The sequence below is a fragment of the Vulpes vulpes genome, chromosome 12, assembly GCF_048418805.1.
Source record: "Vulpes vulpes isolate BD-2025 chromosome 12, VulVul3, whole genome shotgun sequence".
In the NCBI taxonomy this organism is placed as follows: Eukaryota; Metazoa; Chordata; class Mammalia; order Carnivora; family Canidae; genus Vulpes; species Vulpes vulpes.
The window spans coordinates 73,271,138-73,294,460 of NC_132791.1; the positions used below are offsets into that span (position 1 = coordinate 73,271,138).

Sequence of the window (23,323 nt, forward strand, 5' to 3'; positions counted from 1 at the left end):
GCAGGGGCCCAGCAAGCCTCAAAAATTCTGAGAGACTGCCCACACTCCCCCCCACTCCCAGGAGGAGCGGCAGGGATGTGTAATGCAGGAGTCTGCAGGGTTTCCAGAGTTGAGCTAAGTCACATTCCTGAGAAAGAAATGCTCGGTCACAGGCTGTGTGAGCATGGAGTGCTGACCGAGACCAGGGAGATGGGAATGATTGACTGCTTTTCCCTGAGGGTGCTGAGGAGTCTGGGGGCGGGGCGGGGGGGGGTGAGCTTTTGGCTCCAGGGCTGGAGATTGGGAGGCCACCATCTTTTTTTTTTTTTAATAAATTAATTTTATTGGTGTTCAATTTACCAACATACAGAAAAACACCCAGTGCTCATCCCGTCAAGTGCCCCCCTCAGTGCCCATCACCCATTCATCCCACCCACCCCCGCCCTCCTCCCCTTCCACCACCCCTAGTTCTTTTCCCAGAGTTAGGAGTCTTTATGTTCTGTCTCCCTTTCTGGTATTTCCCACACATTTCTTCTCCCTTCCCTTATATTCCCTTTCACTATTATTTATATTCCCCAAATGAGTGAGAACATACACTGTTTGTCCTTCTCCGATTGACTTACTTAACTCAGCATAATACCCTCCAGTTCCATCCACGTTGAAGCAAATGGTGGGTATTTGTCGTTTCTAATGGCTGAGTAATATTCCATTGTATACCTAGACCACATCTTCTTTATCCATTCATCTTTCGACGGACACCGAGGCTCCTTCCACAGTTTGGCTATTGTGGACATTGCTGATAGAAACATCGGGGTGCAGGTGTCCCGGCGTTTCATTGCATCTGAATCTTTGGGGTAAATCCCACCATCTTTATTCTCATCCTCTAAAGTGGCACAGAAAGCCTTCAGGGAAGAAAGACACGTAGAGCAATTGGGAGCAGATTACCTACCCTGGCCCCCTGGCAAGGGAGGTGCAATTCTGCTTGGGCCAAGACCCCTGAGAATCAGTACAACAGGCTCCTCCCCCAGAAGATCAACAAGACCACCTGGCTAAAACCAAGTTTACTGATTACACAGAACTACAGAACTTCAGCTCTAGGGGTAAATAGTATATAGAATTCATGGGTTTTTTCCCAACTCTTTCCATTTTAATTTTTTTTCTCTTGCCTTGTCAACCAACTTCTTATATTATCAACTCTTAAGTCTTTTTTAACTTTCATTTTCCAGTTACATGCTATCCTTTCATTGTATTTAATCTTATTTTTGTACATGTATAAATTTTTCTTTCTTCAGAATCTTGGGATTCAGTTACTTCTAACAAACAGACCAAAATACACATAGAATCTAGTGTAGTATTCTGTTCTCTTTACCAGTCTTATTATATTCTCATTTCTTTTTAAAGTCTTTTTTGGGATGCTAGGGTGACTCAGTGGTTGAGTGTCTGCCTTTGGCTCAGGGCATGATCGTGGGATCCAGGATAGAATCCCACATCAGGCTCCCTGAGCAAGCCTGCTTCTCTCTCAGCCTATGTCTCTGCCTCTCTCTCTCTCTCTCTCTCTCTCACGAACAAATAAATAAATCTTTTAAAAAATAATAAAATTAAAAAGGCTTTTTTAATTTTCATCTTTACAGTTACAATCCTTTCAATGCATTTATTTTTATTTTTAGTTTAGTTTTTCTTTCTTTACAATTTTGGAATGTACTTTCTTCTAACAAACAGACCAAAGTAAGCTCAATATTTAGTGTATTGTTCCATTCTGATAGCCTGTTTATATTCTTTCTTTTATCTCTTTAAATTTTCATTTTTACACTTATATACTATTATATACTATTGTATTGTCTTATGTTCTACTTAGACTCCAAAAGAATATGAATGCCAAATCCTACTGTCCTTTTCCAAACCTGGTCCCATTAGAAGATCCCCAGAGTCCCTTCTGCCATGGGAGGTGACAGGAGGAAATGTTCACCTTGGATATGAGCTCTCAGTAAATACCTAAATCTATACATGCCTTTAACTGGTTCTTCCTAACTTCCAGAAGTATGAAATATAAATTTCTGTTCATAAGCCTTGAGTCTGTGGAATTTGTTAGGGCCTGAACAGATGAAAAAAGTGTCCAACTAAGGATTGTTTTGCATTGCTATCATTATGAAAACTCACAGAGTTTTAAAATAACTCTATGGTATGAATGGCTAATTTCCATGATAACATGGCTTAGTTTCCAATTGTAGTCATCTAGTACACATTCTGCTTACTTCAAATTTTCTTACAACATTCACATTTTAAAAATGAAGAAGAAAAAAGACATCTTCAGACAATTGTACTCTCTTCTCCACAGAGGTTGGCATGAGCAGCTGGATGAAATCTCTGCTCTCCACTTGCCAGCTTTACTGCTCAGTTCTCCAAGTTCAAAGCCAGTATCTCATCATTGCACATGCATAGTTTCTTCACTCACCAGCTCCAAAGAAAAAAATAGGTTTCTGATGTCAGAGGTCACACATATTTCCACTAACACAACAGAAAATGCTGAATCTCATGAAGTATCCTCAGAGCCTCTGACACAGAAACATTGCACAGACCTGTCCTCCCTGAAATGCAGGCCCTGAATGCTCCTGAGCTCACCACACAGACAAGGGGTTGGAGAGCTTAAGTCCTGCCTGGGTAGAGCGTGAAAATAACAGGAAGAATGATAGCTTTTGACTTGGGCCCCTCCCTCTGGAAGAGTTAGGTGATAGTTGTAGGCCCACATTTATAGGATGTGAAAGAGAAACTGTTGTTTCTCAACAGAACAAGCAGTTCCAGGAAAAGAAACATGAAGATCTTGTGACTTCAGTGGCTCAGGGAGCAGGGGAGGGCAAGAGAGACACTGGAGCCATGAGAAGCAAGTCTCTGATGATCCTGTGTGGTCATCTAGCCAAGACTCCCATGGGAGCCCTGGGGATAGACAAGAAAGCTGTGAGCAAGTTTCCAAAGCTTCCAGTGAATGAGAGAATTACTTCCCAACAGGAAGAAGAAGGACTTACTTTTCTGTGTCTTTCTGTTTCTTTCATTTTTAGGGGCCCTGTTGCTGGCTGCCACCTCACCAGACTTGGGCATAGATTTCCCTGGTAGGTTATGGGAACAACTCATGAACAAAATACCAGGAGAGGCTCTGTGGAAACTTGGTAATATACCAAGGAAGGGGACACAAGCAGGGAGAAGGGTGCCTAGATTCTAAGATTTATGTGGAGGATCAAAAGGAACATACCAAAATTTCTTTAGAAGGACATAGGAGGAATTGCTGTATCAGACAAGATTTATTTCCATGCTATATAGTATCTAAGACAGTTGGGTGCTAGCACAGGAGTAGACCATCTGACCCACAGAAAGGGACACAGAGCCCTGTATAGGATTCAGACATGTGGGGGAGTTCTGAGACATGGGAGAAGCACATGGAATGTCAAGGATATGGAAGGCACCATCTAGTAAATGGAGTGGACTAACCGGTTCTCCATATGGACAGAGGTTACTGAATCTCTGCTTACATCATTTATGATAATCAACTCCATATGGATTTAAGATCTAAATTTCTAGTGGAAACTGTAGAAAGAAATATAGGTGCTCTTATAGAAAGATTATTTAAATGAGATGATACCTGTATAAAGATAGAAAGATGACAGCTGTATAAAACAGACTGACCAATGTGATACCTTTGACTCTATAAAAATGAAAAGTTTCTCTTCATGGAATCAAATGTAAAAAAAGGCTAAAAATATTCACAAATCTGGAGAAGCTATTTGCACAAATGTAGTCATCTAAGGATCAATGGAAGGAAGGATTTTAAGATTCCAAAAATCACTAGGGAAAAGGGAAAAAATTCAGCTTGGAAGTTGGCAAAAGATGAACAGAACTTTCTCAAAAAAAAAAAGAAATATATTTGGGCCATAAAAATAGAGAAAATACTGCACATTACTACTAAGACAAATGCATCTCTCTTCACTGTGAGATGATATTATTATTAGTTCTATTGCAAAATTTTAAAAGGTAGACAAAATCAGGTATTGGTGAGAATGTAGATTGATAGAAATCTGAAACATGGCTGCTGGGAATGTAAATCAGTACAATCACTTCGAAAAAACCATACAGCTGAATCTTATAAAATGGTACATTCATGCACCTCAGGACTCAGCATTTCCATTAGTAACACTATACCTAGGAATCACTTTGCAAAAATGTGCAGGAGACACGTAGATGTGTGTGCCTAGCAGCAGTCTTCATGACTGTAAAAAAGGAGAGGATAGGCATTTATAGAGAACAGATAAATAAGTTGAGCTACACAGTATTGAAAAGCATGAGCCATACATTCTTTTAGTATAGTGTTGAGATTAAATATTAAGAACCCATAGAATACCCCTAAAATAAAGTTTCAAGAAAACTAAGCAATATATTATATAAACATGCATATGTAAGTGATAACATCACAAATAAAAGAAAGGAATCATAAACATGTACAGCATGAAATTGTTACCCAGGGGCTGTGGACAGAACTGGAGTGAATAGGAACACAGAGGGAGGCATATGTTGTTAGAGATGTTCTATTTCTGGGATGATTGTTCAGTGTGTAGGTGGTCATTGTATTACACAAGTAAGTAAAAGATTTAAACTAGAGAAACATCTCAGAGATAAATAAAGAGAAAAATCTCTTTCAGATTATCGTTGCATTATTCTTCTGTGTGGAGTTGGTCCTGAATCTCTCCCTCATGCCATATTTTGGAGACATCAGAGAAATAGTCTGTCTGACATACAGAGACAATCACTGCTATGATGGGAGAAAGACTGAGAAATCATTCAGAGAGGAAGCAGAGGACAAGAGCCTGAAATTCCAGGTAGAAACAAGGCAAAGATGCAAGCTCACACATGAACTTGACACCTAGCTGTGGATGCAGAGGAGCACACACACATACACACACACACACACACACACACACACACACACAATTACAGCTCTCAGTAATAAGGTAGGAAATACCTCTGAGACTCAGGTACCCTGGAAGTGATGGGGCCTTTGTAGTGGGTGACAGAAAGCTCCCACTCGGGGTCTCCCCAGGGTTGGGCTGCTCCCCAGCGGTGTGTAAGAATCACTCTGCGTCTGGTGCTGTTTGGTTGGCTCTGGTCTGCAGTGTCCTCAGAACCCAGTGGGCTGGAGCCTCAGGGTCCAGAGTCAGACTTGCTGCTCCTAAGTCAACACTAGGAAATCAGAAAATATGATTTATAAGAATATTGTTATGTTTTCTCTGTTTAGAGAAAAGGGAGATCAATTCTTCTTGGGTATGAATGGCTTAGGAAATCCCTTGTCTCCTAGTCCCACTCAGATAAGTACAAATGCAGTCAGTGTAACATACAACCTCCAGACTCTTGTACAATGGAAATCTCCCCTGCCCTGGTGCAGCCTCTCTTCCAACTGAGTGAGACACCTGCAGTAGGGACAGGAAAAAAGTAGATGTCTCTCCTCTTTCTTCCTCCTACTGCCTCTATTACATGGAGGAGCATGGCGTAGGGGAACTACAAGAATAGGAAAGGACTCACTCAGGACATTTGCAATCCAGCTGAATGTCCCTCAGGTAGGAGTGTCCAGTGAAGGCTCATGCTGATGTCTCCATTGGGGTGATGGAGCAGGCATAGTCCAGACCTTCTAGGCTTCTACATCCTCTGTGATGTCAGAAATAGAAGGGCAGCTCCACCTCTTTCTCTTCACCCTACCCAGGAAGACCATGTGCAGCCCTCATTGTTGGGCATGTCCCTTGAAACAGACTCACTAAAATAATCCTTGCCTTCCCTCTCCTCAACCTGTCAGCTGTGCTTTCCTGACCCAGGATGGGAATCCAGGATGGCAATGATGTATTAACAATTTCTTAGCCAAGAAGAGACATTGTTATGAGAAGAGACATTGTTAACTTGTTATGGACATTTACAATCTTGGCAGAAACTTTGTAAAACAGATCTTCTTTTTCACCCTGTCACAGTCACATAGTCCCCTCCCTTGGGCCCCTCTCCTGAACACAGACACCCTGGGGAGCTATCACTGCAGCTCCCACATGAGAATGAGGACAACATAATCACTGAGAGTTTAAGCAGCTGTTAGAGTCACCAAGTCAGTAGGGAGCTGTGTTGAGTTCAGACCCTCACCTGGTTGGGGCAGGTGCATTAACTCCAGGGAAGGTCACAGCTGGGGTCAGGAAGAGAACTCTACCACGAATGTAACTTCTTCAGTCTGATCTCTGTGGGCAGAAGTGAGTTAGCCCTTGAACTGGGCACTTGGGCAACCCAAGGAGCAGCTTTGCAGGCAATGTCTGCACCCATCTGAGGGGCCAGCCTCAAGGGGGCTGAATGTGGACTCCTCACTGGTCAGGGCACTGGCCTCCAAGTAAGATTATCAGGTGTGAGGCGGCTGGTCTCAGAGCATTCCCACCCTACCCTGGGCCTCTGGGCTGAAGGTACTCAAATAGCCCTGCATAAGTCACAGGCAAATACTGCAGCACCCCACTCACTAGAATGAAGAAACTGAAACCGGTTCAGGCCTATTTTGAGAACTGGAGTCTTTTCCAGGAATAGAAACTGAAAGTAGCCCTCTCTGTGGTCCTTCGTGCTGGGGCTGGGATCCTGCCACTGGCTTTATTCAGAAATTGCACAGTTCTGAGCAGGAAAGGACTAAAGCAGAAAACACTGTAAGATTGCCTTCTCCTTCCCAGTTCCTCTTCTCCCTCCTGTCTAGGCTCTTCCTAGGCCAACCCCACGCAGCACAACCCCCTTCCTTCCTTCTGGAACAATCTGGGCCTGGAACCAGTTCTGGAGAATCTCAGAGGGAACTGTCTCTGACTGAAGGCTGGACTCTTCCCCAGGGAGGGGAAACTTGCCAGGAGGACCACTGACATCTGCCTGATCACGGTCACCCTGTGCTTCCTGGAGCAGGTAAGTGAGAGAGCTCCTATAACCCAACCTGGCTAATAACTCTGCTGCAGTGAAGACATGAAGGATGGAGCCTGAAACCAGGGCAGGGGAGCTCGGGGACTGGCTTACCCAATTTAGTGGTATTCACAGCAGGGCCCTCTCTGACATTCTTCAGGGACAAAATTCAGCACCCCTACTCTTTGTTTGCTCCAAACCAATTCTACCTTCCGGTGTGGAAGCAATGGGCCTTTCATCTCCTTGTTCATGGCAGTGGGGGTCTTTGATGGGACCAGGTTTGGAAAAGGAGAGTAGGATTTGCCATTCATATCCTCTTGGAGTCTAAGTAGAACATAGGACAATGGCAAATTCTGTGCTAATCTGGGATTGGGAGAGTCTATCTGGAGCACCACCTGGACCTCCCTGTAGATTAGGGACTAGGGGTGGATTTTCAGGGACAAAGTACCTAACAGACCTTAGGCAATGTGTAACAATGCACATGTATATCTGCATTGGAGAAACTGTCCCTGTTGCTGGACACAAGCTCCATTCTTCACAGATGAAGTCAGTGAGGTGGACTCTTGAATACTCTCTTCCCAGACCAGGTCCTTCTATACTTCATGCCCATTGGTGATGCAGATGTCTATTATACTTTCCTAGAATAAATCAGTATGTAGATTTTTTTTTCCTCATCCTTTCCCTATGATGATAAACTGGGAGTGGGGGGTGAAATATGGGGTTTCACATTGGGTTCAAACTCACAAAAATTCCTGATATCTCAGACTTCTAGTCTGGGCCATGGCTGATCCCTACTTCATGGCTCAACATAATTGGGCATGGCATGAACTATCATAGGACCCTGTGTGGGAATTCCACTAATGAGTGCTTTTCATTCTGCTTCTTAAATCATGAAATCCATTTGCTGCATTATAATAAGAGTTCAAAAAAGTGATCCATTTGGAATAGATACAGTAGATCAAAATGGAGTGTAGGCAAATTGTTGGTAAAATATTTCTTCATGTGTATGCATGTGTACTAAATTGATACTTAGTTCCTATGTGAAATGCATCTCTCACTGCTGGTCTCATTCGGAAGAGTTTGAAATATCTGCTCACAGGATCTGGTTCTCCTTGCAAGCACAACTGTCTTTTCTTGTTGAACCTGCTCCCTGGGTTCCCTCCATAAAGGCCTATGTTCCTTTATTCAGAGACCTTCAAACTCTGTTCAGAGAGGGGAGATCAGAGGTATAACATGAGTATGATCTGCAAAAAAGTGAGCCTGTGGGCCACTTACATCCCAGGCTGATTTCTGATGGTCTCTCCTCAACTTCTGGGTTATCCTCAATGCCCTAGAGGCTCTCGCACACCCCAACACTTGCACACTGACCATTCTTGGAAGACCTGCATGGTCTCATGGAGTTACCCTTGTCCTCGCCTGGGCATAGTACTGCCTAAAAGGATCCTGACAGGGTCCCACGTTCAGGGTTGTCTAGCATGAGGTGCAGGGCATGAACCAGATGAGCAAGTAGTGGGGGGACAGGGAGCTGTGGATAGTGCTGTGGGGCCTCAGTCACCCCTACAATAGAGTCCAGCACAGGTGCTCAGGTGAGCAGACATGTGAAAGTCCATGGTTGGGTCGGATATGGTCACAGAAATGGTCTGGAAAAGTGTAGGTTTATGCTCATTTCCCATGCCTACTTTGGGGTGAGGGGGGTCATACTCTTCCCCAGACCCTGCTTGTTTTCCAAAGGGATGTGGCAGAGCTGGGTACAACATTTCAGATGACAGCTTTAGGAAACAAAGTTAATTCATCCATCAGCCAGTAAGTGGGAGATATGCAATGGTACATTGTGCTTCATTCATCTAACAGAAATGTGTCCCATATCTGTTGGCCACTAAGGGCACCAGGCAGAGCCTAGGGAATAATTTACTGTAAGTGCCAAGACCTATGTGTATATTTTTAAGATACCAAGCATCTAACATGGGATAACAAAATACTTTCTGGGACTTTAACCTTTTGAAAAGACAGGGTTTTTTTTCAATCAATCTAATACATAAGAAGTCAAGGTGAAATGGATACATGTGGAGGTTGAGATGGGATTTAAACAAACCAGGGAAAGGATTGAAGGGCTCTAGCCCAGTTCCTATGTTCTGGATCTCCTAGGCCTCACTGGCCTGCCAATTAGTACATCCAGCTTTCTCTATCCTATACTAGGGGCAAACTTACAGGCAACCAGAATCCAAAGTATGCTCAGGGGCAGAAGAAAGCCCTTCACACAATCAACTCAGTGAGCCTGGGATTCATCCAGAAGATTGTCTCCCTGGAGCCATGATGGCAGTTGAGGCCTCCTGGAACCTCTATGTACTCCATAAACTTGGGCTATTGTTGGGAAAGGTCAAGAGAGGTCTTAAAGTAGGCTTTGAGCATAAGGGCAAGGGAGGGCTACTCTTAGGTATTCTTATTCCAGAATGTTCCTCCAGCCTGTCCCAGGCCAAGGCCCTATCTTTCTAGCTTTTAGCCAGCTTTGTCCATGCATGTTCTGCCCCCACCACCATGTTGTTCACCCCCTCAGCCAGGTCAGGGTGCCTCCACTCCTGCAGGAGTAGACATCACCCTCACCAACCTATTGCATTTCGAGTTTGTCCAGGGGCCGCTGGGGAGCCTTGAAGACTTTATGGGCAGAGACCTCAAGGGATTCTGGTCTCCAAGCAGATGAGAAGGTGATCACATCATAATCCATCAGCTTTCCTCCCTCTGAACTCCCAGCATCTCCTTATCATTTCATTAGGGATCTGTCTCCCAAGGAGGGGGTGGGGTTCAAGTTCCTTGCAGCAGTTTCTGAAAATTGGGGACATTTTGTAGGACTTTTCCTCATACTTGTGAGGCAGTAAGTTTCCCTTAACGTGTAGTGAGGATGGGAGGTGACAGAGGACTGTGATTTTCATTCTCTTCCCAAATTAGGAAGGGTGTATTGAGGTAGGGGTAAATGGCAGTTGATAGCAGTTGATAGCAATAAGTGGACACACATCCCCAGGAGAAGCACTCAGCATCCAGCCAACCCTCAGCCCAAGGCTGGAGATTCAACATTAACTAGGACCATCCTGCCCTATACATAATGTATTATTAATTACAGGGATAGGATTTTGTAATTCACCACTTGCATATAATACCCAGTGCTCATCCAAACAAGTGCCCTCCTTAATGCCCATCAAAGATTTAGCCCATCCCTCCACTCCCCTCCCTCCAGCAACCTTTAGTTTGTTCCCTATAGTTAATACTCTTATGGTTTGCCTCCCTCTCTTTTTTATCTTATTTACTCTATTTTATTCAAATTCAATTAATTAACATATAGTGTATTATTAGTTTCAGAGGTAGAGTTCAGTGATTTATCAGTCTTTTAATAACACCTAGTGCTCATTACATGCCCCTCTTAATGCTCATCACCCAGTAACTCCATCCCCTTACCCCTCTTCCCTCCAGCAACCCTTAGTTTGTTTTTTATGGCTAAAAGTCTTGGTGGGTCTCCCTCTCTGATTACATCTTGTTTTATTTTTTCCCTCCCTTCTTCTATGATCCTTTCTTTTGTTTCTTAAATTCCACATATGAGTGAGATCATAGGACAATTGTATTTCTCTGATTGACTTATTTTACTCAGCATAATACACTCTAGTTCCATCCACGTCATTGCAAATGGCAAGATTTCATTTTTTGATGACTGAATAGTAGTCCACTGTGTGTGTGTGTGTGTGTGTGTGTGTGTGCGTATCATCTTCTTTATCCATTCATCTGTCCATGGACATCTGTGCGCTTTCCATATTTTGGCAATTGTGGGCATTGCTGCTATAAACATTGTGGTGCAAGATACATCTGTATCTTTCAGATAAGTAACCAGTAATGCAATGGCTGGGTTTTAGGGTAGCTCTATTTTTAACTTTTTGAGGAATCGCCATACTGTTATCCATCGAGGGTGTACCAGCTTGCATTCCCACCAACAATACAAGAGGGTCCCCCTTTAGGCACATCCTCACCATTTGTTGTTTCCTGTTTTGTTCATTTTAGCTATTCTGACAGATGTGAGGCAGTATCTCATTGTGGTTTTAATTTATAATTCCCTGATACTCAGTGATGCTGAGCATTTTTTTCTGTCTGTTGGCATTGGTATGTCTTCTTTGGAGAAATGTCTGTTCATGTCGTCTGCCCATTTGTCAACTGGATTACTTGTTCTTTCACTGTTGAGTTTGCCAAGTTCTTTTTTTTTCTTATACATTTATTTTTATTGGTGTTCAATATACCAACATACAGAACAACACCCAGTGCTCATCAGGTCAAGTGCCCCCCTCACTGCCCGCCGCCCACTCACCCCCACCCCCCGCCCTCCTCCCATCCACCACCCCCAGTTTGCTTCCCAGAGTTAGGAGTCTTTATGTTCTGCCTCCCTTTCTGATATTTCCCACACATTTCTTCTCCCTTCCCTTCTATTCATATTCCCAAAATGAATGAGAACATATGTTTGTCCTTCTCTGATTGACTTATTTCACTCAGCAAAATACCCTCCAGTTCCATCCATGTTGAAGCAAATGGTGAGTATTTGTCATTTCTAATGGCTGAGTAATATTCCATTGTATACATAGACCACATCTTCTTTATTCATTCATCTTTCGATGGACACCGAGGCTCCTTCCACAGTTTGGCTATTGTGGACATTGCTGCTAGAAACATCGGGGTGCAGCAGTCCCAGCGTTTTGCTGCATCTGTATCTTTGGGGTAAATCCCCAGCAGTGCAATTGCTGGGTTGTAGGGCAGGTCTATTTTTAACTCTTTGAGGAACCTCCACACAGTTTTCCAGAGTGGCTGCACCAGTTCACATTCCCACCAACAGTGTAAGAGGGTTCCCTTTTCTCCGCATCCTCTCCAACATTTGTTGTTTCCTGCCTGGTTAATTTTCCCCATTCTCACTGGTGTGAGGTGGTATCTCATTGTGGTTTTGATTTGTATTTCCCTGATGGCAAGTGATGCAGAGCATTTTCTCATGTGCATGTTGTCCATGTCTATGTCTTCCTCTGTGAGATTTCTCTTCATGTCTTATACGTCATTTGCAAATATCTTCTCCCATTCTGTAGGTTGTCTTTGAGTTTTGTTGACTGTATCCTTTGCTGTGCAAAAGCTTGATGAAGTCCCAATAGTTCATTTTTGCTTTTGTTTCTTTTGCCTTCGTGGATGTATCTTGCAAGAAGTTACTGTGACCAAGTTCAAAAAGGGTGTTGCCTGTGTTCTCCTCTAGGATTTTGATGGAATCTTGTGAGTTTATCTTTGTGTATGGTGAAAGAGAGTGGTCCAGTTTCATTCTTCTGCATGTGGATGTCCAATTTTCCCAGCACCATTTATTGAAGAGACTTTCTTCCAATGGATGGTCTTTCCTCCTATATCGAATATTAGTTGACCTTAAAGTTGAGGGTCCACTTCTGGGTTCTCTATTCTGTTCCGTTGATCTATGTGTCTGTTTTTGTGCCAGTACCACACTGTCTTGATGACCACAGCTTTGTAGTACAACCTGAAATCTGGAATTGTGATGCCCCCAGATATGGTTTTCTTTTTTAAAGTTCCTCTGGCTAGTCGGGGTCTTTTCTGATTCCACACAAATCTTAAAATAATTTGTTCTAACTCTCTGAATAAAGTCCATGGTATTTTGATAGGGATTGCATTAAACGTGATTAGATTAGATTAGATTAGATTATTAGATTGCCCTGGGTAACATTGACATTTTCACAATATTAATTCTGCCAATCCATGAGCATGGAATATTTTTCCATCTCTTTGTGTCTTCCTCAATTTCTTTCAGAAGTGTTCTATAGTTTTTAGGGTATAGATCCTTTACCTCTTTGGTTAGGTTCATTCCTAGGTATCTTATGCTTCTGGGTGCAATTGTAAATGGGATTGATTCCTTAATTTCTCTTTCTTCAGTCTCATTGTTAGTGTATAGAAATTCCACTGATTTCTGGGCATTGATTTTGTATCCTGCCACACTGCCGAATTGCTGTATGAGTTCTAGCAATCTTGGGGTGGAGGCTTTTGGGTTTTCTATGTAGAGTATCATGTCATCGGCGAAGAGGGAGAGTTTGACTTCTTCTTTGCCAATTTGAATGCCTTTAATGTCTTTTTGTTGTCTGATTGCTGAGGCTAGGACTTCCAGTACTATGTTGAATAGCAGTGGTGAGAGTGGACATCCCTGTCGTGTTCCTGATCTTAGGGGAAAGGCTCCCAGTGCTTCCCCATTGAGAATGATATTTGCTGTGGGCTTTTCGTAGATGGCTTTTAAGATGTTGAGGAATGTTCCCTCTATCCCTACACTCTGAAGAGTTTTGATCAGGAATGGATGCTGTATTTTGTCAAATGCTTTCTCTGCATCTAATGAAAAGATCATATGGTTCTTGGTTTTTTTCTTGTTGATATGATTTGTCACTTGATTGCTTTATGAGTGTTGAACCAGCCTTGCATCCTGGGGATAAATCCCACTTGCTCATGGTGAATAGTCTTGTAAAAATACTGTTGGATCCTATTGGCTAGTATCTTGTTGAGAATTTTTACATCCATGTTCATCAGGGATATTGGTCTATAATTCTCCTTTTTGGTGGGGTCTTTGTCAAGTTTTGGAATTAAGGTGATGCTGGCTTCATAGAACGAATTTGGAAGTACTCCATCTCTTTCTATCTTTCCAAACAGTTTTAGTAGAATAGGTATGGTTTCTTCTTTAAACGTTTGATAGAATTCCCCTGGGAAGGCATCTGGCCCTGGACTTTTGTGTCTTGGGAGGTTTTTGATGACGGCTTCAATTTCCTCCCCAGTTATTGGCCTGTTCAGGTTTTCTATTTCTTCCTGTTCCAGTTTTGTTAGTTTGTGGCTTTCCAGATATACATCCATTTCTTCTAGATTGCCTAATTTATTGGCGTATAGCTGTTCATAATATGTTTTTAAAATCATTTGTATTTCCTTGGTGTTGGTAGTGATCTCTCCTTTCTCATTCATGATTTTATTAATTTCAGTCTTCTCTCTCTTCTTTTTAATAAGGCTGGCTAATGGTTTATCTATCTTATTAATTCTTTCAAAGAAGCAACTCCTGGTTCTGTTGATCTGTTCCACAGTTCTTCTGGTCTCGATTTCGTTGAGTTCTGCTAGAATCTTTATTAACTCTCCTCTTCTGCTGGGTGTAGGATCTATCTGTTGTTTTTTCTCTAGCTCCTTTATGTGTAAGGTTAACTTTTTTATTTGAGTTCTTTCCAGTTTTTGAATGGATGCTTGTATTGCAATGTATTTACCCCTCAGGACTGCTTTTGCTGCATCCCAAAGATTTTGAACGGTTGTATCTTCATTCTCATTAGTTTCCATGAATCTTTTAAATTCTTCTCTAATTTCCTGGTTGACCCTTTCATCTTTTAGCAGGATGGTCCTTAACCTCCACATGTTTGAGGTCCTTCCAAACTTCTTGTTGTGATTTAGTTCTAATTTCAAGGCATTATGGTCTGAGAATATGTAGGGGACAATCCCAATCTTTTAGTATCGGTTCAGACCCGATTTGTGACCCAGTATGTGGTCTATTCTGGAGAAAGTTCCATGTGCACTTGAGAAGAATGTGTATTCAGTTGAGTTTGGATGTAAAGTTCTGTAGATATCTGTGAAATCCATCTGGTCCAGTGTATCATTTAAAGCTCTCGTTTCTTTGGAGATGTTGTGTTTAGAAGACCTATCGAGTGTAGAAAGTGGTAGATTGAAGTCACCAAGTAAAAGTGTATTATTATCTAAGTATATCTTAGTTTTAGTTATTAATTGATTGATATATTTGGCAGCTCCCACATTCAGGGCATATATATTGAGGATTGTTAAGTCCTCTTGTTGGATAGATCCTTTAAGTATGATATAGTGTCCCTCTTCATCTCTCAGTACAGTCTTTGGGGTAAATTTTAGTTTATCTGATATAAGGATGGCTACCCCTGCTTTCTTTTGAGGAAACCTTTTTTTTAAGGCTGTAGGTGTCCTTCTGTCTAAAATGAGTCTCTTGTAGACAGCAAATAGATGAGTTATAGCCAAGTTCTTTATAGATCTTGGTTACTAGTTCTTTATCTGATATGTCATTTGCAAATATTTTCTCCCATTTTGTAGGTTGTTGCCTGTTAGTTTTGTTAACTGTTCCCTTTGCTGTGTAGAAGCATTTTATCTTGATGAAGTCTCAATCGTTCATTTTTGCTCTGGTTTCTCTTGCCTTTGGAGATGTGGTTAGCCAGAAGTTGCTGTGACTGAGTTGAAAGAGGTTACTGCCTGTGTTCTCCTCTAGGATTTTGATGCATTCTTGTCTCACATTTAGATCTTTCATCCATTTTGAGTTGATCTTTGTGTATGGTGTAAGAGAATAGTCTAGTTTCATTCTTCTGCACATGGCTGTCCAATTTTCCCAACACCATTTATTGAAGAAACTGTCTTTTTTCCAATGGATATACTTTCCTGTTCTGTCCAAGATTAGTTGACCATAGAGTTGAGGGTCAGTTTCTGGGTTTGGTATTCTTTTTTTAAAAGTTATTTATTTAGATTCCTTAACAAAGATGGCAACGAAGGCGAAGAAGGAAGCCCCTGCCCCTCCCAAAGCTGAAGCCAAAGCAAAGGCTTTGAAAGCTAAGAAAGCGGTGCTGAAAGGTGTGCACAGTCACAAAAAAAAAGAAGATCCGCACGTCACCTACATTCCGAAGACCCAAGACCCTGCATCTCCGAAGACAGACCAAATATCCTCGAAAGAGTGCCCCCAGGAGAAATATGCTTGATCACTATGCCATCATCAAGTTCCCCCTAACTACTGAGTCAGCCATGAAGAAAATAGAAGACAGCAACACACTTGTGTTCATTGTGGATGTCTAGGCCAACAAGCACCAGATCAAACAGGCTGTGAAGAAGCTCTATGACATTGATGTGGCCAAGGGCAACACCTTGATCAGGCCTGATGGAGAGAAGAAAGCATATGTTCTACTGGCTCCTGACTATGATGCTTTGGATGTTGCCAACAAAATTGGGATCATCTAAACTGAGTCCAGCCAGCTATAAATCTAAATATAAATTTTTTCACCATAAAAAAGTTATTTATTCATTCATTCATTCATTCATTCATTCATGAGAGACACAGGAGAGAGGCAGAGGGAGAAGCAGGCTCCCCACGGGGAGCCCAGTGCAGGACTTGATCTCCAGTCCGGGGAGGTCAAGTCCTGAGCCAAAGACAGATGTTCACCCAGGCATCTTGAGAGGAAAGAAGATGTACTTTTCACTGTTACCAAAAGTGATTAAATTCTTCTTGACTCTGAAGACATATGCAATGAGGATGTGTGGGTCCCCAGGATTGAAGGATATTTAGTATTGTCACAAGCTTACTTAATGCCCTGCTGACTCCCCAGTGGGACATCCTACTCATTCAGCTGGAGCAGAGGAGTACTTGCACCTGCCTGACTCCTGACACAGAGACCCTCATAATGCTCTTCTGTGCAAGGCCACTCACATCTGTAACCTGCTTTGGTGCTACCTACTGGCACCACAGCTGCATGGCATTCCTCTTCTGAGTCACTAACATGTACGAATCTCCTAATATGGGGATATAATTTACACATTCTTCAATTTGGGCCTTTAAAGTTTTTCATAGCTTTCAATATATTCACAAACTTATAATGCCATCATAATCAAATTCAGAAGTTTTCATTATCCAAAATATATCCTGCATTTCTTGACTGCTGCCTCTCAAATCAATGTCCTACGTATCTAGGAAATCCCCAATATATTTTCTATGTCTATGGATTTGCCTTTTCTAGACATTTCACATTAATAGAATCATATAATACATGATGCAATGGGCTGTCTGTTTTCACTGAGCTTATAATGTTTCTGGGTTCATCCATGTTGTGGCAGGTATCACTACTTCATCTTTCTTTCGTTTTTCTTTTTCCAAATGCTGTTCTCTTGTATGGATAGACCACTTTTGTTGATCCATTGAACAGTGGGTGGACAGCTGTGCTTTTTCCACCTGAGGGCTATTATGAATAATATTGCTATGAATATTTGCATGCAGGTTTTTCATAGATGTATGTTGTCACTGCTCTTGAGTATATATCTAGCAGTGGAATTGCTGCATCATTTGGTGACTCTATTTAAACTATTTTATCAGTTCTATGGGGATATTATTGACATACATCTCTCTGTAAGTTTAAGGCATACATCATGTTGATTTTATTTACATATATTGTGAAATGATTACTACAGCAGGTTCACCTAACATCTATCATCTCATAAAAATACAAAAAAAAAAAAAGAAAGAAAGAAAAAAGAGAAGACGCTTTCCTTGTAATGAGAACTCTTAGGGTTTATTCCCTTAACAACCTTCCTATAAATTATCCTGTGGTGTTATCTGTAGTCATCAGGTGGTAAATTACATCCCTGGTACTTACTTTTCTTAAAACTGAAATCTTGTACCTTTTGGACACTTCCTCCTATCTCCCCTTCTCTCACTCACTTCCTCCACCTCTCCCCAAGTCTGATCTCTTTTTCTATGAATTTATTTTATTTTATTTTATTTTACTTTTAGATTCCACACATCAGTTAGATCATTCAGCATATATCTCTGTCTGATTTATTTTACTTAGTATGATGCTTTCAAAGACCATGTTGTCACAAATGATAGGATTTGTTTTCTATGGCTGAATAATATGCTTAGATTTTTGAGACACTATCAAACACTTTTGCAGAGCCTTGCTGTTTCTCATCTGAAGGTCTTTACAATGAGTTAAATATGGAACTGTTACCGTCCATTTGGGATACAAAATCTGATGATTCCTCTCTCACCCTGTGTGCCTAGCCCTCCTAACTCCCCTGTTTTTCCTATTTCTGCAGGTTACTGCACTCATCAGATACATGGCACAGCCCACCCAGTCCCTTCACACTCCATCACCTACATCCTTCACTTCTACTGTGCCATACCATAAGGGTGGGAGCATCTTATCTGAATCGGGTGCCATGAATATAGAAAAAGCCTTGGGAGAAGGGAAGTTGCTGGACATGGTCTCTGTGGTCAGGGAGACCCTGGAGACAGCATCCAGTGTCCCAGTAAGCATTGCAGTGACTGGGGACTCTGGCAATGGCATGTCCACATTCATCAATGCATTGCGGAAAATTGGGCACAATGAAGAGGACTCAGCTCCCACAGGGGTGGTGAGAACCACCCAGATTCCCACTTGCTACTCTTTCTCTGACATCCCCAATGTGGAGCTGTGGGACCTGCCTGGCACAGGCGCTGCCACCCAAAGCCTAGAGACCTATCTGGAGGAAATGCAGTTTAGTAAGTATGACCTCTTCATCATCATTGCATCCGAACAGTTCAGCATGAATCTCGTGAAGCTTGTCAAAATCATCCAGGGACAAGGAAAGAGGTTTTACATCGTCTGGACCAAGTTGGACAGAGACCTCAGTACACGTGTCCTTTCAGAAGAACAACTCCTGCAGAATATCCGGGAGAATATCAGGGAAACTCTCCACAAGGAGGGAGTGTGTGAACCCATCATATTCCTGGTCTCCAGCTTCAACCCCTTCTTGCATGACTTCCCAGAGCTCAGGAAAAGCTTGCACAGAGACATATCTAACATTGGGTACCGTGATCACCTAGAGAACCTAACTCACACCTGTGAAAAGGTCATTAATGGCAAAGTGACCACTTTGCAGGGGCAAATAGGCTCAGAGTCTTTCCAGGAGATCCTTGGCATCCAGAATGCAAATGATCTTGGGGAGTTTTTGAATGCCTACCACAGGCTTTTTGGTGTGGATGATGACTCTCTCCAGGAGGTGGCCCAAAGTATGGGAAAACCCAGGGAGGAGTACAAGGCCATCATGAAGTCTCAGGATCTGCACACTGCCCTAGCCTGGGACTGGGCATTATCATGGATGAATTGTAATGCAGCCTCTTACTTATATTCAGTTCTGAGCTACATCCCAATCTTAGGTACCACTGGTATCCACTACCTTAAATGGTGGAGTCAGGGACACCTCCTTGAAATAGTTGCCGAGGACACCAAGACCATACTGAAGAAAATTCTGGCAGATGCCATCATCTAAACAGTGAGGTCTCAGAAGATCCTTCTTGGAGAAAGTCAGGACATCTGAGGTCCTCTCCTCACACTGTACCCTTTCTGAATTCTCAGTCAAGCTCAGTTACTTCCACTTTTATCAGTTCTTAGTTCTTTAATGTAAATGAGCTGACTAGATCATTTTGAACCCATATCTCAGCAAACTTTCAAATACGCCCTACTTCTTATCATTTATTAAATGAGCTGGGATCCAAAGGTGGAAACAAATTGCACAGTGTGACATACAGTCTCATTCTGACATCCCCATAGCACTTAATGTTAGGATCATTTTTCCCAGGCCTCTTGGTTTGCCCCTGTTCCTTCACTTCTCACCTCTCGGTCCATGGACTTATAGAGGCACACCTAGAGGCAGAGGACAGAACATCCTTTGGGATATTCCCTTTAGGGAAACATGATGGAGAGTATCTGTTTAGCTGTTCTCTGAAAAGTATTGTGTAATGGTGCCAGGATCCAAGGCCAGTCTGGTATTCTCTAAAGCTCTGCCCTTATAACTCCCCTCAGTAGATGCCCATATCACTTTATCCAAAAAAGGATACAGGAGATAGACTGAAGGGTCGCTATTACTGGCATGGGAAAATTGTTGAGTGGAAAAGTAAACCTGACTATTGTAAATACCAAACACTGACCCTCACACCTCTGAGAGGTCTCATGCTCTTCACTTACACATGCTGATAGTAGGCTTGTCATAGGAAGTAGTACCTATTAAATTATGTTTGCTAAGGAGAAATGCTTTTTCACTTAAGGTTATCTGTTATGTTGTGTTATTTGCCAAAGTTACCCCCAATGTGGTCAAAGGAAACTAAATCTGACCATCAGTTTTGAGGGAACTAACCCATGGTCTATGATCTCACTATTTATACAGTTAACCGAAACTATATAGACTCTATGAAAATTCTCCTAATTGGAAACCATTCCAGACCCTAGATCTAGATTTTTCTCCTTGCTGGGCATATAAGTAATAAAAATGGCTTTTTATAACAATTTTTTCAGATAAAATTTGAAACCTCATTCTCCACCTCCTGGTGGAGAAGTATCATAACTGGGTTCTCACCACTGTGGGAATTATTCAGTCCTCACAAGAGCAACTGTCCTTCCCTGCATCATTCCCCATCACCACCATCACCTTACTCTATTTACCTGGGAATATTTCCCCTAGTGTGGAGTCCAATCTGGATTTGGTAGACATCTGAACTAGCCCAATGTGTAAAATTTTGGACAATCTTCAGACTTCTGCTCAAAAAAGAGTGTTTATCAGAAGTTATCATAAATATTCACTGGGATGGAGAGTGAAATTAGCATTGAATGGAAGTGAACTGAAAGAGGCATAATGGAGTGGTTAAGAATCCTATGGTCAAATCCTGGCTCCAGCATGCCCTTGCTGTGTGACCTTAGGCAAGTCAGCTGACATTTCATTGTCTTAGTTTCCCAATAGTTAATATGGTGATAATGTATCCATCCACATCCAGGCAATGTGAAGATTTAATGAGTTAAAGCATAAAGGACTTAGAATGGTGCTAAGCATGTAATTCTATATATGTTTGGTATTATCATTCCTTCTTTTCATGGATAAGAAGGGATAACACTGAAAGACAGCTTCACCAGAAAGTGAGTGTCCTCAGATTGTCCATCCAGTGGAAAAGGAAGAGTCTGCTGGGAGAAACCTGCAATCACATGAAAGCCTTGAAGGCATAGTTGCATCTTTCTTTTTCAATTCACCTTGTTCAGTTTTCCTTTAGAAAATTCAGGAAACAGATTACAGTCCTATACACAGCATTATCCTGCATCCTGAGATCACCAGAGAATGAGGTAAGAGGGAGAGAATTGTAGATGAGTGGTCAAAGGATTTTAGAGGTCACAGTGGTTATAGGTGCAGAGTTCTTAGAGTAAACCCAACCCTAACCTGCTTCTCCTGGATGATCATGATGAGAGGGGGTAAAGAAGAACTCAAACCCACTGGAGCCTCCCATAGCTGAGCCAAGAAGAAAACCAGGTCAACACCAAATACCAGAAAGCCTGAGGTCTACTGGGGAATTTGAGACCATGTATTTTACCACATAAGAAGCTAACATAGAAAAGCAGTCAAAGACAAATTAGGAGAGATAATCAAGAAGACAAAGTGATCAGAACCTTTGATGAAAGCTTCCTCCTCAGTGTCACAGGGAATCTCAGCAGGGGTGGGATCAAATAGAAATGGAAAACACAACCTAGACCTGCCCTTAGGTCAGTGATAGGCACTTTTAGATGGCCTCCAACATTATCTCCTATTTTCATGGCTTTGTTTAATCCTTCCCTGGAGTGACTAATGGAATATGGCAGCAAGAATGGAATGTCCAAGAATTCCAAAATTTTGTTATGAGAAGTCTCCAGCTCCTGTCTTATAAATACTCTCTGTTCACACACTCACTTTCTTTTACCCCTGTTACTACTCTCTATCCCCCAATCTCACCCTTTCTTTCTCCCTCTTCCTCTCCCTCTCTCTCTCTGTCCAGTAACCATAGAAAGTTTAATCACTTGCCATCAGGGAAATGCAAATCAAAACCACAATGAGATACCACCTCACACCAGTGAGAATGGGGAAAATTAACCAGGCAGGAAACCACAAATGTTGGAGAGGATGCGGAGAAAAGGGAACCCTCTTACACTGTTGGTGGGAATGTGAACTGGTGCAGCCACTCTGGAAAACTGTGTGGAGGTTCCTCAAAGAGTTAAAAATAGACCTGCCCTACAACCCAGCAATTGCACTGCTGGGGATTTACCCCAAAGATACAGATGCAATGAAACGCTGGGACTGCTGCACCCCGATGTTTCTAGCAGCAATGTCCACAATAGCCAAACTGTGGAAGGAGCCTCAGTGTCCATCGAAAGATGAATGGATAAAGAAGATGTGGTTTATGTATACAATGGAATATTACTCAGCCATTAGAAACGACAAATACCCACCATTTGCTTCAACGTGGATGGAACTGGAGGGTATTATGCTGAGTGAAGTAAGTCAATCGGAGAAGGACAAACAGTGTATGTTCTCATTCATTTGGGGAATATAAATAATAGTGAAAGGGAATATAAGGGAAGGGAGAAGAAATGTGTGGGAAATATCAGAAAGGGAGACAGAACATAAAGACTCCTAACTCGGGGAAATGAACTAGGGGTGATGGAAGGGGAGGAGGGCGGGGGGTGGGGGTGAATGTGTGATGGGCACTGAGGGGGACACTTGACGGGATGAGCACTGGGTGTTATTCTGTATGTTGGCAAATTGAACACCAATAAAAAATAAATTTATTATAAAAAAAAGAAAGTTTAAACTAATCCCCTAGAGAGGCCCTAAAGAATAGAGACTATGTGGAGGAGAACAGAGGCAGCCTGCATTAACAGCTACCCATGTAAGTCATCTTGAGAGTAAATCATCCAGCCCCAGCCCAGCTAATAGTTTGACTACCAACATCTCAGGAGAGACCCTTATCCAGAGCCACACAACTAAAACCGCTCCTAGATTTCTGACCCCTAGAAACAGTCAGCAAATAAACACTTGCTTTAAGCCACTAAGTTTGAGGGTATTTGTTCCACAACAGATAACAGATAATACCAACAAGAAGCTCCTTACAGAACTGGCAGTTGTGAGTAACATCTTCCCTCTGTGATACTTACTCCTGCATGGACTCAGCATGAAGGAGGACTTCAATCACAGCTCTTCCCTCCTTGACCCCTGGATATATCCTTCCCTGCTTTCTACTGAAGGAGCAGCCACTGCCAACATTCACAGGCCATTTCATCAAGCTTCAGGCCACACAGAGTTATCTAGTTTGAAGCTCTATATTTAAGAATAAAAAGCAGGGAAAAAAGGAAAGTGATGCTTTGTAGTGGGAGGGAGAGTAAATGACAGTAGAATCTGAGCACTTCCTTGAGGAAGAGCAGGCTAGGGTTCTTGCTGAAGTTGCTCTGTGTAACGCATCCAATGCCCATTCTCACTTGGACTAGTTGCTCTCCCAGCCTGAAGCACAAGCCTCACTCATATCTGTTCATTACTTTGGTGGGGCTGGTGCTTCTTGGATTCTCTGTTCATTTACATTGCATCCATTCTCAAAGTGAGAAAAAAGTTCTCTGTGTTGTAAACTTTCTGAGTCTTCATATTTCCAATTAATGTCTTTATTTTGTGATCACTTTATCAATAAATAGTTTAACTGACTATAGGATTCTGGATACAACATTATTTTCTCTCAGAACTCTGAAGATCTATCTCTTTCCAGCATGCCCAATGCCAATTCCAT

General features: G+C 42.2%; 1 protein-coding gene and 1 long non-coding RNA gene across 2 annotated transcripts in view; one reads left to right on the forward strand and one right to left on the reverse strand.

Moving 5' to 3' along the window:
- Positions 1-607: 607 nt before the first annotated feature.
- LOC112912224 (uncharacterized) overlaps positions 608-23,323 on the reverse strand; it is a 71,549-nt gene continuing 48,833 nt past the window's right edge. The window contains exons 2-4 of the long non-coding RNA XR_011995623.1: positions 5,542-5,711; positions 4,985-5,202; positions 608-881 (exon numbers count right to left, since the gene is read on the reverse strand). This is a non-coding gene — a long non-coding RNA (uncharacterized lncRNA). The remainder of the gene's footprint in view (positions 882-4,984; positions 5,203-5,541; positions 5,712-23,323) is intronic.
- LOC112912222 (immunity-related GTPase family M protein 1-like) lies at positions 6,485-23,241 on the forward strand. Its single transcript, XM_025988971.2, has 2 exons — positions 6,485-6,924; positions 17,812-23,241. The coding sequence occupies exon 2, from the start codon at positions 17,833-17,835 to the stop codon at positions 19,024-19,026; it is 1,194 nt and encodes a 397-aa protein (XP_025844756.1). The 5' UTR covers positions 6,485-6,924; positions 17,812-17,832; the 3' UTR covers positions 19,027-23,241.

What these genes read in the sequence shown, in the direction of transcription:
- LOC112912222 (XM_025988971.2), top strand. Translation starts at nt 17,833, where the DNA reads ATGGCACAGCCCACCCAGTCCCTTCACACTCCATCACCTACATCCTTC.